This window comes from Anarhichas minor, unplaced genomic scaffold, assembly GCF_050575085.1.
Source record: "Anarhichas minor isolate MPS153535 unplaced genomic scaffold, ASM5057508v1 ptg000074l, whole genome shotgun sequence".
Lineage (NCBI taxonomy): Eukaryota > Metazoa > Chordata > Actinopteri > Perciformes > Anarhichadidae > Anarhichas > Anarhichas minor.
Window position 1 is genome coordinate 1,080,734 of NW_027466520.1, and position 17,067 is coordinate 1,097,800.

Genomic DNA, 17,067 nt, shown 5'->3' on the forward strand with positions numbered 1-17,067 from the left:
TCATCTAGAAGGACTTTCAGGTGTATCGACATGTTCAGGTGAGTCAGTGGTGGATCAAAGATGAGACCTGTTAACAGTGCCTGTAGTCTCTGATCTGCAGCTTCTGTTAATGACAACGGTGTCGTTACTGATGACGCACGGGAACATGAATATAGAAAAGATTAAAATACATCTGGGAAAATATCAATTTAATAAGTTATCAGTTGCAACGCATTTTATTTTCCTTTTTTCTTAAACTGAGGCAGATCAGTATTTTTTTTAACCCTAATTTACTAAAATATCTCAACTTCTGGACAGATTGCAATAAAATTGAGTCCCCAGAGGATGAACCATACGGACATGAGGCAGATTTGAGGTTATGGAGTGAAAATGTTTCCAGAACTATTTGATGGATTGACATTAAGTGTGTGTACACACTAAACTGGGCTTGAATAAAAAAAGATTATATTATTGTATTTACTTTCCTCGGTGGATCTGAAGAATTTGATCATATTAATTGAATACATTTGTTGGTATCGGTCTTTATTTTGTTTCCTCGTTTGAGTTTTGTTTAGAAGCTGATTTGACTTTCAAACTGACCAGATCAGAGAACCAACCGAACCAACCTGCAGCAGCTCAGCTGACCTGAGGTCTGAACACGTCACTACGACCCCTAAGGCTGGCTCCTCCTCTTCCCCCTCTTCCTCCTCCTCCTCTTCCCTCTCTTCCTCCTCCTCCCTCCTCTTCCTCCTGCTCCTCCTCCATGAACACTAATATACATCTTATGCAAAAAATCTTCCAAATGAGTGTTTGACTGACAAATGAAGAGAATCAGAGATTGAAGAGAAACTCAGTCGACTGTTGACGAGTGAGGATCAGAAGAAACCAACATTTTAAAGAAGAAACTAACATTTTAAAAGGTGAGACTTTAACATTTTAAAGGTGAGACTTTAACATTTTAAAGGTGAGACTTTAACATTTTAAAGGTGAGACTTTAACATTTTAAAGGTGAGACTTTAACATTTTAAAGGTGAGACTTTAACATTTTAAAAGGTGAAACTTTAACATTTTAAAAGGTAAACTTTAACATTTTAAAGAAGAAACTAACATTTTAAAGGAGAGACTTTAATATTTTAAAAGAAGAGATTTTAACATTTTAAAGGAGACTTTAACATTTTAAAGGTGTGAATATTTTTTATTAATTATCTTATTGTTAATAAATGTATTGTATACTTGTATACTGAAGCTCTAACTTCAGTTGTCGCTGGTTTCCCTTTAAAGTCAGACTTAATGTCAGAGCCTGCGGATAAACTTCAACTTTCTCTTTCCGAAACATGAGCGCCTGAGAGAACTTGTTTTAACACCAGTCGGTTCTCTCCAGGTTCTGGTCTGTTCTTCCAAAGACCCACCATGTGTCCTGTGCTGCTGCTCCTCCTGCTGCTGCTGGCTGCAGCCAACTCTGGTAAGAAACAGTAACTAAGTACATTTACTCAAGTACTGTACTTGGGTACAATTCTGAAGTACTTTAGGTCTCATCAAATGTGGTGGATATAAATGAAACTACTCAAACATCGGAAAAAATAATGTTGATCATAATAAGAATTTTTTTTTTCTCTGTCACTTTGATTGCTTAGTATATTTTTTGCTGCTGTAGCGAACAAATTTCCCCTTGCGGGATGAATAAATTATATATCTATCTATCTATTTTAGTACTTTCACTGTAACAGTATTTTCACAGTGTGGTGTTAGTACTTTCACTGTAACAGAGATTTATACTGTGTCGTATTAGTACTTTTACTAACAGAGTACTCATACAGTGTGCTATTAGTACTATTAATGTAACAGAGTACTCGTACAGTGTGGTATTAGTACTTTTACTGTGACAGAATATTTTTACTGTGTGGTATTTGTCACTTCTGAGTACATAGGACACAAACGGCTACAAAAGTCTGGTGTTTTGGGCGTTTGTCACTCTGTTTGAGATCATGTGGAATAAATATGATGTGATTTGGTGGGATTAATACAAATTACAGAGCATTATTTTTTTATTGGTTTAACTATGAAAAGTGTATGAGAACACAATGACCCTGTAGGTAACCAGTATTTACACAAATACTTCAGTGTATAATTTATTTCTTCCTTTTCCTATAAAATGCCCAATTGTTGTTCCCTTGTTCCTTGGCTGACTCTGGCTGTAGTGTTTCCTTCCACTATACCTTCATGTAAATACTAGTAGGAAGTAGTAAATATTTTGTTGGTGACTGATTCACATCCACTGTAAATCACAGTCTGAAGTACATCATGTTACCCCCTATTGGACTTACTGAAATTTACCTTTTTGAAGAATGCAAAGGAGGTTAACTATTTTGCATGTATTTGCTTTCCCAGAATCCGTAGCCACTCCACCTGAAAACAGCACAGGTCAGAATTTCTTTGTTGCTTTCCCGGAGAACATCGCCTACTATCATCCTGTTCAGCCCCAAAACATGGTTCGAATCATTGCCTTGTATGATGGCACTTCGGTCAAGTTCATAACGGATCCCAACTATTACACCAAGGATGCCACACTGAGTAAAGGACAGTCTAAGGAATACAAATTTGGTGAAGAACTGGAATTGCGGAAGTCAGAAATCTCCAAGATATTTCTCCAAATTACCAGCACCAAACCCATCACGGTCCACGCCATCTACCTCAAAAACAACAGTGTGCAGACTGCTCTGGTTTTACCAACCGACAAACTGGTCAAGAAGTACCTCATACCGCCGGTACCCAGGATCAACGGAACCACTGTCCCTGCGGACATAGTCACAACAGACGTAACTGAAAGAGGTCCATTCAAACTCATTATCGTCAATGGGGAAAATGATAACGAAGTAGCTATTATAGGTAAAAAGAACAGAATGGTTCCCCTTCCGTCCCGCCAGATTTATCAGATCTGGGTAAAAGAAGAAGAGAAATTACGATCTGTGTCAGCCAACCACCCGGTGGCGGTCCTCTTCGGTCACACTTGCGCTATCCGGCACAACTGCACCTGTGGGCTGCTGTACGCCATGCTACCGCCAGCCAAAGAAGACAAGCTGAAGTTCTACATCCCACCTGTTCTGGCCAATGAAACTGAAGCATTTGTACTTGTGTCAGATAAAGATAACTCCATAATAGAGGCCTTCAACCCGAACTCGCCGCTGGTTGAGACGGCCGGCACAGCTATCTTCTACCAGCCGGGTTTACTCCTCACGCTGATCCCAGAGACGGACTTCGCCGCCTGTTATGTGGTTCACACCATCAATGACACGCAGAGCTCTGCCCTCATCGTGGTCCACAAGGACCGCACTGATGGGGTTCATGTTGGAAGTCTTCGTTTGGAGAATCAAATCTGGGAGAATCTGAAAAACACTGATTATGTCTCGAAAGTTGTTGTTCTAGGGTCAGGCCAGAGCATCATCTGGCACGCTTCCTCCAAAATGGCTGTCTATTTTATGGGAAGAAAGGGAAGGGCTCGGTTTGGGAACCCAGCGTCCATCATCAGTACAACCACAGGTACGGAGCCACACCACGAACACGAGCCACACATTTACAGTCCAACATCCACCTTCAAGCTGAGGTTTACTGAGCCAGGAGAAACAGGAAAACAAAGTGGCTTCCCTTTTCTAACCAGCGAGTATCGATTTTGATTCAAATGATGATTGGTTGCAGGCAGATTTCATCAGCAGTAGCTAGCTAACCTTAGCTCCAGTAGTTAAGCTAACGTTAGCTCCATGAGTTGGGTGAAATCTCTGGCAGATATTTTATATATTTCCATCTGATTCGTTTTAAACAGAGAATCTTGTAAAAGGGTCTTGAACATGCTTGATTGGCTACATGCATGATATCATCCTACCAGATTGAGAATAACGCTAACAGTATACTCGCCCGTGATGATCCATGTGTATTGCTAATGTAACATTATCTTTGGTAAACTTCCCCAGAGCCAATAAACATCAGGGCAGAGCTGCAAACGTTAGCCTAACACACTGATAGCAGCCACAACACATCTAGTCTTACGTAACCTGTAATCCCACAAATGTATTAGCTAATGATGAGCCTCTTTGACCTTGGAAGTGCCACTTGGTTCTACTCGAGATAGTATGAGCTAGTTATCAGGAAAATGCTAACAATCTAGCTGGTAAACACACTGTTTATTCCAGTGTGAAGGTGAACTAGAGCCCCATGCACACTGCTCCAACATGTGGAGGAATCCGAAGTTCGACCGCCTGCCATGTCCATGTTGATAAGCTATCATTGCTAAGCTAATTGTTGCAATCAGGCCTCCACAAACTGATGCACTAAACACAGTGACATCAGTGGTTTCTTATCAAACAGGCCTTCTCATTCCAGTGTGTTTTGTTTCAACAGATTTCAGGGGATGCGTCTTGTCTCCAGAGGTCTTGAAAATTGGTGAAGTGGCGGACGGCTGGCGAGAATCCCTGAAGTACTGCAGAGACCAGAAGCTGGAGCTGGTCAGCTTCCCTGACGCCCGGCTCCAGAAACAAATCTCCAAAAGAATCCTCCAGACCAAGAGCGACAGCCTGCAGGAGGTTTGGATCGGCATGCGTCGCAGCTCCCATTCTGGTGAGTGGTACTGGCTGAACGGGGCTCCTGTCCAAGACACCAACTGGGAGGAGGGGGAACCCGGCACAGTGCACGACGGCCAGTGTGCCATCATGAGTCTGGAGCGGAACAAGGACTTTGGCTGGAGTGACAAGGACTGCTGTGAGGCCGCTCGTCCCGTCTGCTATCGCAACCCCATCTTCTTTTTTATTAAAGTGAAGTAGATGAAGACAGGAAGGAGGTGTAGATAGGACGTAGGTGTAGACAGGAAGTAGATGTAGACAGGACGTAGGTGTAGACAGGACGTAGATGTTGACAGGAAGTAGGTGTAGACAGGACGTAGGTGTAGACAGGAAGTAAGTGTAGACAGGAAGTAGGTGTAGACAGGAAGTAGATGTAGACCGGAAGTAGGTGTATACAGGACGTAGGTGTAGACAGGATGTAGGTGAAGGAAAATAAATCTGAGTTTCTTAACTGTTGGATTAACAAAATATAATTTTCATGCTAGGAGGAAGAGGAAAACTTAGCCATAGCTAAAGCTAGCTGTGGCTATCTCAGCAGCTAGCTTATTTCTAACGGTATAGTTTTTGATTTGTTTTGTAGCTTTTATATAGTTATTAAACGTTTAGATATAAAGTTGGTTTTAATGTTCTGAATATATATGAACTGTATTTTTAAAATCTTTTCATGAGTTGATGTCGCAGATAACTAAGAATGTTTTGATTGTTTAGACAGTCTGTGATCTGATTGGTCAAAGAAGATAAACTAAAGTGAGCTAAGCACTTTTTATTTCATAATCTTATATATTATTATAACAATCCTGCTAAACACATATTTCTGTTTTAATAAACTCAATTTAATCTCTGATGTTACTGATTGTTCCATTAAATATATTATAATGTTTGAAACTGTTTTTTATTTCATTTAAATATTACATTGTAATAATCAAATAGGTTTGAAGTGTGACATCTGTTTAATTGAGGCTGCGTCCTGAAAACAGATTATTTTAGGTTTCAGTATTTATCAACTGTTAAAGAAAAAGGTTAAAAGAACAAATATCACAACTTAATCATATCTGATGTCTCTTCACATCATTTCAGTGAAGAACAATAAAGTTACAGAGATTTTTAATTATTAATCTGCTGTATCGTCACATTAATTTACTGAAGTTTGGTTAAAATACTTCATTCCAATACTAAAGAGACAGCAGGTCACCTGAACATTAAAACATTAAAGACAACTATTTCACATAACGGATAAATACAATTAGATGAGATCAAATAAATTCACTCTTTTTATAAAATTTTCTTGGAAATGATTCATAAACTAAATATAAATGTAAAATAAAGCATCACAACATAGAAAGTCATACTAAAGAAACTCTATAATAATTTCTAATAACATCATAATTTATTACATATCACATGAGGCCCAAAAGATAATATGTGATCTCAATGAACGTCTTCATCATTTAAAAAGAGTTTTCATCAGGAATTTATTGGATTTTAGGTCAAGTGATGAATAATTAACATGTTAATAATAATAATTATATCTTAGTAGTGATGTTTAGAAGTTTGGTTTAGAATATTTTCCCTTCCAGTTCAGTAAAATACACTAAATATGTCGTACAAGTACACTGATATTGATCCTTTTAGTGTATAAAATACTTGTGTAGTAAAACACTGACTGGAGAATAAACTCAAACAAACACACTAAACGTCATAACTTGATCAGGTTACTTCCACCTGCATCCGAGTCCCTGCAGAGCTCCTCCCTGCACCATCCAGACCCCCACCCCCACCAGGAGGAGGAGCTTGGCCCCCACAGACAGCGACAGGAGGAGCAGCAGAGGAGGCGAGGCCCCGCCCACGTAGAGCGGCGGTCGGGGGTGCAGGACGTACAGGGCGGCCTGCTCTTTGCCTAGCGGGTTGGAGGCGCTGCAGACGTACCGCCGGTCCGGCTCCACGTCTCTCAGCTGGCTGACGGTGTGGAAGTGAGCCGCCGAGCCCTGAGCCAGCGGAACCACCGGAGAACCCACAAGAGAACCCTCCAGAGGGTCGTCGGGGCCGAGCCACTGGACGTCCGGCAGCGGGGAACCCTGAACCCGACACAGGGCTCGGTACCCGGACTGATCGCTACCTTCTACTGACAGATCCAAGATCCTAGGAGGAGCTGGGAGAGGAAGGGGGGACAGGAAGTAAGTGAAGAAGACAGGACGTAGGTGAAGACAGGAAGTAGATGTAGAAGACAGGAAGTAGGTGAAGACAGGACGTAGGTGAATACAGGAAGTAGGTGAAGAAGAAAGGACGTAGGTGAAGACGACAGGACGTAGCTGTAGAAGACAGGAAGTAGATGTAGAAGACAGGACGTAGGTGTAGACAGGAAGTAGGTGAAGATAGGCTGAAGGACAGAGACAGCCTGAGGCGTCACAGTGTGAATGTAGTTTTTTGGACGTACCCTCCACTCTCAGCCGGGTCCCCATCTTGTCCTCAAAGCTGACGTGTTCCCGTCCCTGGACCTCTACCCTGCAGTAGTAGCGCCCGCTGTCCTGCAGGGCGGCGCTGCTGATCCGCAGCGACAGGTCGTGCTCCCTCGGGTTTCCCTCCAGCCGGTAGCGCTGGTCCTGCTGGGGCCCCGGCTCGCAGGTGGGGGCCCCCGGCCCGCTGGAGCAGCGGTACAGGACGGTGGAGCCCTGACCGTGGCCCAGACGCCACAACACCTGCAGAGAGGAATGCTGGGAGTGCTGCGGGTGGCTGAAGGTGCAGGGCAGCACCACCGGGTAGCCTTCGATGGCTCGCACCTCCGGCTGCACCTTCGTGTGCCAGCCGTCGTCTCCGGAGCTGAGCGCTGCCGATCAAAAACATAACGTTACCTGGTAGTTATTATTATTTAAACATCAGAAAAGGTTCCAGACAGAAACTGCTGCACCTTCGAGCATCGATCCACCACACACAGGTTTGAGTTTCAGGTCTTAAAACAGCTGTGCTTCTGTGTTTTTTATGGTGTTGGTGTCTAACAGTCACATCAGACCTGTGGACTCAACCCCCCCCCCCCAAGACATTTCAGCAGCAGATCATTTTTTACTGTCACAGTCAGGAGTTCATGACTCACATGAACCAGACTCTGTTCTCCTTCTAGACTAGATTGTCATGTTTCTCCATTTATTTATGCAGGTTTTCACGTCTTTACACTCATAAATAAATATATAAAAACATAAACACACATATAAACACACATATATATACACATACATAAACATATAAACTCACATGTAAAAATATACAAACACATATATAAACACACAAACACATATATAAACACACAAACACATATATAAACTCACATATGAAAACACATAAACACAGGTGTGTGTCTGTGTGTGTGTGTGTGTGTGTGTGTGAGCTCACCTCCTATAACCGATAACAGACTCAAAGTGCTGCAGACCCACCGGACGTCCATGATGAGACTGCTGAAGAAACAACACAACAAGCTGGGATGTGTGTGTGTGTGTGTGTGTGTGTGTGTGTGTCATTCATTTGACTCAGTACCTCCCTGACACACTCTGTGTGTGTGTGTGTGTGTCTGTGTGTGTGTGTGTGTGTGTGTGTCATTCATGTGACTCAGTACCTCCCAGACACACTCTGTGTGTGTGTGTGTGTGTGTGTGTGTGTGTGTTTCCATTCTTCTGTTACTTCCTTCTGGCTTTTTTTAATTATAAGACATCAGTTTGTCTGCGTCCAGTAAAACATATATATATATAGTTATATATATATATATTATTTATTAATTATATATATATATATATGTTAATAACTTTGGTGAACCTGATTTTTCCTGTAGCGCCGTCATCAGGTCAAAAAAAGATCTATGGACGAGTGTTACAAATTGTCATCCGCTATAAACAGTATTTGTCTATGTATGATGTATGTGTCCCTTTTTAAATAAAGCATAAATAAATACAATTCTTATTGTCCAATACTTCGGTTAATCACCAAATACTTGCAGAACTAATGACGTTACCGTCTGTGTTTCGTGCTCGGCTAACACAATAAATGAACTGAGCTGGATCTTTACTAAGCTTGTTGTAATTTAACTGGCAACACTGACTATAAACTACTTTTAATTAGTCGGAAAACACGTCCTACAAACTAGATGTGAACGAGCGAAACCTGAACCCCGACTGTTCTGGAGATCAATGGAGCACAAAAATAAACAAAAATATATTTTCTCACACCTGGCATAAACACCAGCATGCTATCATTGTCACTGTGAGCATGTGTGCACGCTGATGTTAGCATTCAGCTCAAAGTGCTAGTGTTTCTCAGTGCGGCCTGCTAGCACGGCTGTCGACTGTTTCTCCTGTTTCTGATTACGTCAGCTGAAAAACAGTGTATTGAATTAATAGTCAGGAAGGACGTTATTAGAGTCGTATAGTTGTTGTGTGAAGGCGACTGTGAACCCCATTATTGACCGATAATGTCGCTCCCCGAGGCGGAAAAAGAAAATACACAAATGTATTGAATTAATAATGAATCGTGGGCCCGACCATTAGAGTTCAGGCAGCGAGCCTTTTGGGATCAGGTAATGAAACCAATTTTTACCGATGAAACACGCAATGACATGTGCAGCAGTAATAGCTTTTCCTGGCTGCAGGGGGGGGGGGGGGGGGGGTGAACACCCTGATGTGGAGTGAATATGTGGGAGTCCATGTGTGAGGTTCTCCTCATCATCCACAGAGAAATCTGCACAAAAGAAAAGAAAAGCATGCAGCCTTCAAAAAGGGGCAATAAAAGGCTTTTGTGCATTGTTTGAGACGGACACACTCGAGAAAGCTTTCGCAATTTGAAACAACCCTTTTTAAAAGTGATTTAAGAGGTTCTTTGAAGCCCCAGATGGGATGAGGGGAAGTTGCGGCACTGGAGCGCAACACATGATTTCCCCTCAGATTCTTCAGGTTCTTTTTAAAGGCGGGAGATTGGACAGCTCGGGTTTGGACGGGTCTCAGAAGCTCATATCTCGTCGACGCTGTTCAGGCGCCGCAGTTCCATCTTCATGAGGCCGGCATTATGGGTAAATGTGAAAGGCGTCAGCGTGATTGGCTCCCGGCGGGGGGTGGTTTACAGTATGCGGTCTGATGGAGGAGGCACGTACATTTCACACAGAACGACATAAACAGTCGGGGGTCTCTGTGGGTAAAACATCCTGCAGTGATGATTTCCTTTTACAGCTCGATGTGTTCCAATGCATGAACACTAAAATGTTCTCTTCATGAGGACAAATCCCTCAGATTGAAGGACTTTTTTATAGCTTCTCTCTCCATGGAGGAGAGAACCCGCACTGCGTTTATGCAGATGACTGCGTATTTCTCCCAAAAACGTTTCCTTTTTCATAGTTGTTGTGAGTCTCTTTGTGTCTATTTGCAGTTGTTTTGCGTCTCTTAGTTGCATTGTGTCTCTTTGTAGTAATTTTGAAGTCCCTTGAAGTTATTTTGAGTCTCTTTGTAGTTGCGTTTTGTCTCTGTGTTGTAATTTTGAGTCTCTTTGTTGTAGTTTGCGTCTTTCCATAGCCATTGTGAGTTTCTTTGTTGTCTCTTTGTAATTGTTTTGATCTCTTTGCTGTTTTTTGTGTTCCTTTCGTAGTTGTTTTGTGTTTCTGTGTGCTCATTTTGAGTCCCTTCCTGGTTGCTACATGTATCTTTGAGTTACATTTTGTAGATGAAAGCCAGGGGGGGCCCTTGTGGCTGGTCGGCCCGTTCAGTAAATCCTCCATGCTCAGCGTTAGTGATGCATACTGTATCTAGCCATGCAGGTTTAAAGGTACTATATCAGTTAGGTTTTTAACGTCTTGGTATCATTATTTTATTAAATATTTGTTGCATTAATGATATTAAAATATTGCCAGATGACGCTGCATGTGTGTTGGTGTGTTTGTTACATTATTAAGCAGACATATAACTGCATAGCATCTAAATTACTTAAAGATATAAGATATATATGTAAAAACATAGTGCTGAGGCCTGAAATATTTTGTTTGAAACACTTCCCTCGATCTTTGCCTCTCGGGTGTTTGCTTGTGTTCGTGTCAGTGTGAGCCGCTGTGCAGTCTGAGTGGGGGTGCGTGTAGCTGCTGGAGATGCCTATAAAAGCTGTGGGAGGTTAAGAGCATCCATTCTGCCTCCTTAACTGTTTGGAGGGATTCTGTCAAGCTGTCGAGGCATTTTTAAAAATTGTTTTCCTGGAGAACAGCGGAGCTCGTGCCACACGGTTCAAGTGTTTGGAAATGCTCATCATCTGCCGACGTCTCCGAGATGACTAAGTGATATCAGGACACAGGATTACTTCAGAGAGGAGTGCTCTCTGTATACAGACATATAAATAACCCTGAACAAAAGAACAGCAAAGAAAACATTACAGTATTTCTAGTTTCAACTGATTCTTGTAAAACAAGCTGATTGTTCTGATCACTTCTCTCTAAAATACCACATATTTCACATGAGCACTGGTTCAGCCTCGATAGAGTCCATGAGTGAAGGACTCTGCGTCCACATTTCCAGCTCCTCTCTCCTCCCTTCGGCCAGTGTCCCGACAGTCTGCAGGCTCCTGAAGGGACATGATGGATGCTTCTTTGAAGGAACCCTTCTGTCATCCAGACGCCTAATTAGAGGCCGGCTACGGCTGGCCACTCCGGACTGAGAGGTAGGAGGGCAGCATCACTCACTCAGTGGACCACACTGACTTTTTTGGCAGGTCAGCCCATCGGTCACCTGACGCAGAAACAAAAGCGACTCTGTGAGGCCAGAGGAGGCCGATGTCCTCTCCAGAGTACACGGCCATGCTTTAGCATGTCTGTCCAACACCGTCTCACGGGAGCTCTTGATAATAGTCGCAAGATGCAATATATTGGTTTTGTGTACAGGGACACAAATTGTCCTTTTTTTTTTTTTCGTGTTGCCCGGAAAGTCTTTTTTTAACATTATGGTAAAAAGTTAGGTTAAGGCAACAAAACAACTTAGTTCGGTTTGGGAATAAACATCATGGTTTGCAGCACTTTCATATATTCTTGATGGGCCCATGAGAAAGCAAAACACAAAAAATGGAACATTTATCAGGAGAAGAGTGCAGCGTTTGCAGAAAAATGTGTATCTGCATGTGTGTGTGGTAATTATTCAGCAGTCAGGTGTTCCTGTGTGGCTCAGTGGCACCAACATTGGCAGGGTTGGGGGTTTGATTTCCACTGGGTCCCCCCCCCCCCCCCCCCCCTCCACGCTCAGGTGTACCCACTCAATTAAGCAATAACACAGTCAAGGTCGCGCTGCACTTGTTGGCAGCAGAGAGCTGCAGCTGGAGGAAAAGTAGATCACAATGAAACACGACCTTGACTGTTACTGCTTTTACGCAACGCTGACTGCTTTTTACACAGGAGCTCCAAAGACACGGTTTCTAATGCAGTAAAGTATGTGGACACTTGCATTTTACCACCACATGTGATTACTAAAACCATTAATCATTAATCGGCTGCTGTAACTGTCTTCTTCCTCCAGATGTTGGACCTCTCTGCAGGGACAGTGCAGCTGGAGGTCAGTGCAAACGGAAAGACATTTCTTTATGGAGCTGGTTTAGTGCACGATAGCGTTGTGAGGTTGAAACAGGAAAAAGACAAACACCAACTGATGCTATGAAGTTGGAACACGATTATATTATTTAAGCTTCAAGATGCATTAAGATTCCCTTTTTAAAAATATGTAAAAATGTTTAGATTCTGTTTGAATTGTGCCGTGAATTACAAATATGATGTTTGTCAATTTAAAAGATAATTTCACACGTAAAGAAAGTCGCGGTTCGTCATATATTTGTCGTAAAATCATTTAGTTTTGTGTGAAAACGATCAGCGAACTTCATCGCTCGTCTCCACACAGTGAACGTCACCAACATGGCTGTTAGCTTGGCTAGCTAGCTAGCTAACCTAGCTATGTTCCAAATGTAACGTTATCTTAGATGATGGGTTTTAGCCAGAGGCTCTTTTCAATCATCCGGGAAGCGAAAGAACGAGCATCTACTGTTTTATTTGTTGATCAATAAGCGTAATCCCTGAAAAAAATAAACAAATGAGATAAAAACAAATAAAAAAACTAAATAAAGTACATGGTTTTTAGTTGTTTCCACTAAATAAAGTACGTTTCATCAGCTCCCCTCTCTTCCATGGATGAGCTCATCTTGTTTCACACTATTATTATTTTCAAAACACTGAGAAGGTCAAATGCACGGTGATGCACGGCCGCTCATGAGCTCCACACTTAAATGTCAAGGGTGCATGCCCCCCCCCCCCAGCATATTGGGATGATTCACACTATCATGCAGCTCTCAGCTGGAGGACTGGTGCCCTCTTAGCCCCCCACTCAGACCCACCAGAGAGCACCAGAACCCGGTCTCGGTCCTGCGTCCGGATATTGAGTCAGTGTACTGTGAAGAGGAATCTGGTGTCAGGTCGCCAGGCGGCATGTTTCTGAAAATGGCTGCGAGCCCGGAGGGAAGCGGACGCCGATAAGTTCAGCGCGTCCGCTTGTTAGCTGTAAAGCAGGTCCATCACGCGCCTCCTCGCTGCAGGCTCAGCATTTCTCTCCACCGGTGGAGGGATCGGCTCACGCGCTGCGCTCTTAATACCTCGGGCTTTTACACTTTAATGTCTTTCACTTGACAAATGACCTGTGTTTGTGAAGCGCCCGCCGACAGGCCTCGGGACCGGTGGAGCAGCCGGCGGCAGTGAACCCTGAGAGGATTAAATGGAGCAGGGTTTGTATCAGAGGGGGGTGTTGGTGGTGTGGTGGCGAAAGCAGGAGGCTCGACGTAAACATGTGGTTTAAAGTGAGTTCCCTGCTACAAACATGAATGCAAATCTGGTTTGTGGTCAGATTTAATGTACTTCTGCATATCCTCAAAAGATTTTTAACTTTTTTCCAACAAAACACAGCAGTGTGGCACAACCAGCCTCTGAAAAATGATGTTTTAGCAATTACATTTAGCAAGAAATGCACAGTACGGCTGCTCCAGAGTCGGCCACCGTAGTTCTCCTCACACAAGGAATGAATATTCAGCAGCAGACAGTAAATGATCTGCGTACAGATAAAGAGAGCTGCTTAAAAAAAAGGCACAAAAGAAGTCAGAACATTGGCTTGTTGAGCAGATCGGCTCTGGTGAGACTGTGAATAGCAGAGTTGTTTTGCTCCTGGCAGCGCTGCAGCTCCACCCGGAGGTAGTCAGCGTGCCGTTTTCAGGGCCTTTGTCAGCCTGAGCTCTGCAGAGGGACGGGCCTGCACTAAGGGCGGTTCTTTTTTTACAGAAACAAACACAGCGGGGGAATGCCAACATGATCACATTCAGGAAGAAGGGGATTGCAGACACATGTAGCCGGGGCCCTCGGAGGGGAGCGAAAAAAGGAAACGCCGTGTTCCCCCTACAGGCACTAATTGTCAGACACATGCACCAGATGTGGCGCTCGGAGTGCTGAGCCCTCGTTTGCAGACACACAAAAAAAGGAATTACAGGATGGCAAACAATAACATGCAGGATGGAGGAATGAGATAATCCTGGTTGTGGTGGAGAGAAGAGGTGCAGCCGAGGAGACACGGCCACCTGTGAGGCTGCAGATAGACTTCCACTGTCATCGCCTCTGCAGGTTTGATAGCTGATTGTGATCCTGGGACACGAGAGGGTTCACTGCTTCCTGTCACTCACCCTTTCATCCTCTCAGACTGTTGCTCGTATTGTAGAAAAAGTTAAAGGAATATTTCAGCCAGAAACATTTTCACCTTTATGGGCTCTCCATGGTACATGAAAACACGTATACATACATACATACACACATACAGTATATATCTATGGAGTCTATACACACAACATCAATGAAAGTGGAGCCCAGCAGAAGCTGAATTTATTTATGATGCATTCAAGCTGAAAGAATAATCACACTGAGAAATATTAATTGCATAAATTAGCGTTAACAATTTTGTGCGTATCAAAGAGCATTTTTGTCTAAGAAAATATCAATTAATCACACATCTTCATCCTTAAACAAACGCGTGGCTTTTTGCTTGAATTGATTGTAACTTTAATAAAAACCCTCTTTCTCCGTTGAGTATTATCAGACAACAAACTGCTGCTCAGACTCCTCAGATAGCACAGCGTCCTCTTTTCAAGCTGAGCTCTCTTTGTGATGAGCTCTGTTACATTTCCACTAAAGATGATGAAGCTGAAGATCACAGATGGCACCAAAGCATCTGCCATGTGGTCCGCTAACAGAACTGCACAGAAAACTCTTCCCAGACTTCCACTGTCCCATTTTTCTTGTTCTTTCTTCTTCTTTTTAAAAAAATATTCACGCTGTGAACAATCGCGCCAGCATCGATTCATCCACAACCCTTTTTCACAACCTCATTATGCTCAGATTCATCTCTCACATCAGATATGGTGTGATGTAAAGCTTTCAAAGTGATTGTCAAGGTAACCTCAATGTGACGCTTTTCCCATAAATTCAGCTTATCCCTTTAACTGTGAGGGACACATGCAAGATTTATTTTTTGGTGCCTGTTAACAGCAGATATTGAGTATTTTTCTCTGTGGCTCAGATAATCCCTTGAGGAGAGGAAGTATCTGACCGAGGCCACTGGTTTCTGGAGACTCCATCATGGATTAGTGGAGCTGAATTGGAATCAGAGGTGAAGGGAGGGAGATGGAGCCGATGGGCCGAGGCGCCGTCCAGGTGTGAAAGTGCATCAATTTACTGTCATGGCTTGGTTCATCTCAAAATGCATGAAATCTCTTCCTGGATATCGTCTCATAACAAGGTCATTAAACGCTGCAGGAGGCAGAAATTCACAAAAAAAAAACTCTGCAGGAGAGGATGCACTCTGTGTGTGTGTGTGTGTGTGTGTGTGTGTGTGTGTGTGTGTGTGTGTGTGTGTGTGTGTGTGTGCTGTTTCTGCGTTCACAATATTTAATATATTCCCCCATCTCCACTTAGTATTCGAATTGAAGGTCAGCCTTCTGAAATAAGAAGCGGTCGGCCTCAAAAATTCAATTTCTGCTTCATTTCCAGGCGGCGACTGAGATGTTAATACGGCCTCCTGTACATTCATTTCATACACTCCACACGGGCGCCCACTGACATGTCCCATCCGCCAACCCCCCCCAAGATAACGTCCGCCGTGCCGACTAAATTAGTGAGAGATCATTGATCACCCCACAGCCTGGGAGAGATGAGAGAACTAATTAGACACAGGCAGAGAGACAGGGAGATAAGAGGGAGAGGATATTTGGCGGAGAGACAAAGATGGAGAGACAACGTGAGAGAAAATATGTACTGAAGTGAGTGAGATACGGCCGGCTGGTGGGAGACAGACAACTGTGTGGGTTCACAGCTTTGTTTGTGACTCCTGCTGTTGTTTCATTGAGTGCAGCTGCTCGCTGTCTTTGCCAAAAGTGGTGTGGAAGAATGCACCGGACATTCGTGTCTCTTGGAGAGACGTCCGATGTCCGATTTGGTGTCAGAATACACAGATTGAATCCTGTATCAATGTGCATGTTGCATGTTGCATGTTGCAGCTGTAGATGTTTAAAGGGAGAGTCTAAGTAAAAGAGGGAGCTGCGACAATGAATGAAGCCATGTGACCGTGGTGGAGACATGAAGTCATGTGACCGTGGTGGAGACATGAAGTCATGTGACCGTGGTGGAGACATGGAGTCATGTGACCGTGGTGGAGACATGAAGCCATGTGACCGTGGTGGAGACATGAAGCCATGTGACCGTGGTGGTGGAGACATGGAGTCATGTGACCGTGGTGGTGGAGACATGAAGTCATGTGACCGTGGTGGAGACATGGAGTCATGTGACCGTGGTGGAGACATGGAGTCATGTGACCGTGGTGGTGGAGACATGAAGTCATGTGACCGTGGTGGTGGAGACATGGAGTCATGTGACCGTGGTGGTGGAGACATGAAGTCATGTGACCGTGGTGGTGGAGACATGGAGTCATGTGACCGTGGTGGTGGAGACATGGAGTCATGTGACCGTGGTGGAGACATGGAGTCATGTGACCGTGGTGGAGACATGAAGTCATGTGACCGTGGTGGAGACATAGTGTCATGTGACCGTGGTGGAGACATGAAGTCATGTGACCGTGGTGGTGGAGACATGAAGTCATGTGACCGTGGTGGTGGAGACATGGAGTCATGTGACCGTGGTGGTGGAGACATGAAGTCATGTGACCGTGGTGGAGACATGAAGTCATGTGACCGTGGTGGTGGAGACATGGAGTCATGTGACCGTGGTGGAGACATGGAGTCATGTGACCGTGGTGGAGACATGAAGTCATGTGACCGTGGTGGAGACATAGTGTCATGTGACCGTGGTGGAGACATGAAGTCATGTGACCGTGGTGGTGGAGACATGAAGTCATGTGACCGTGGTGGAGACATGGAGTCATGTGACCGTGGTGGAGACATGAAG

General features: G+C 43.8%; 1 protein-coding gene across 1 annotated transcript; it reads right to left on the reverse strand.

Annotated features, from left to right (window-relative positions):
- Positions 1-11,399, reverse strand: LOC142937773 (uncharacterized). The gene is made up of 8 exons (XM_076080860.1): positions 11,302-11,399; positions 7,974-8,032; positions 7,024-7,413; positions 6,312-6,738; positions 4,370-4,685; positions 3,215-3,332; positions 1,408-1,438; positions 1-40 (listed from the first exon to the last, which is right to left on the reverse strand). The coding sequence occupies exons 1-8, from the start codon at positions 11,397-11,399 to the stop codon at positions 1-3; spliced, it is 1,479 nt and encodes a 492-aa protein (XP_075936975.1).
- Between the last annotated feature and the right edge of the window lie 5,668 nt (positions 11,400-17,067).

Excerpts from the sequence above, each read along its gene's own strand:
- LOC142937773 (XM_076080860.1), bottom strand. The coding sequence starts at position 11,399 with ATGGCCGTGTACTCTGGAGAGGACATCGGCCTCCTCTGGCCTCACAGA. Across the intron at positions 6,739-7,023 it reads GACCCGGCTGAGAGTGGAGG|CTCCTCCTAGGATCTTGGAT; the intron begins GTACGTCCAAAA and ends TTCCTCTCCCAG. Across the intron at positions 41-1,407 it reads GCCAGCAGCAGCAGGAGGAG|ACCTGAACATGTCGATACAC; the intron begins CAGCAGCACAGG and ends CACCACTGACTC.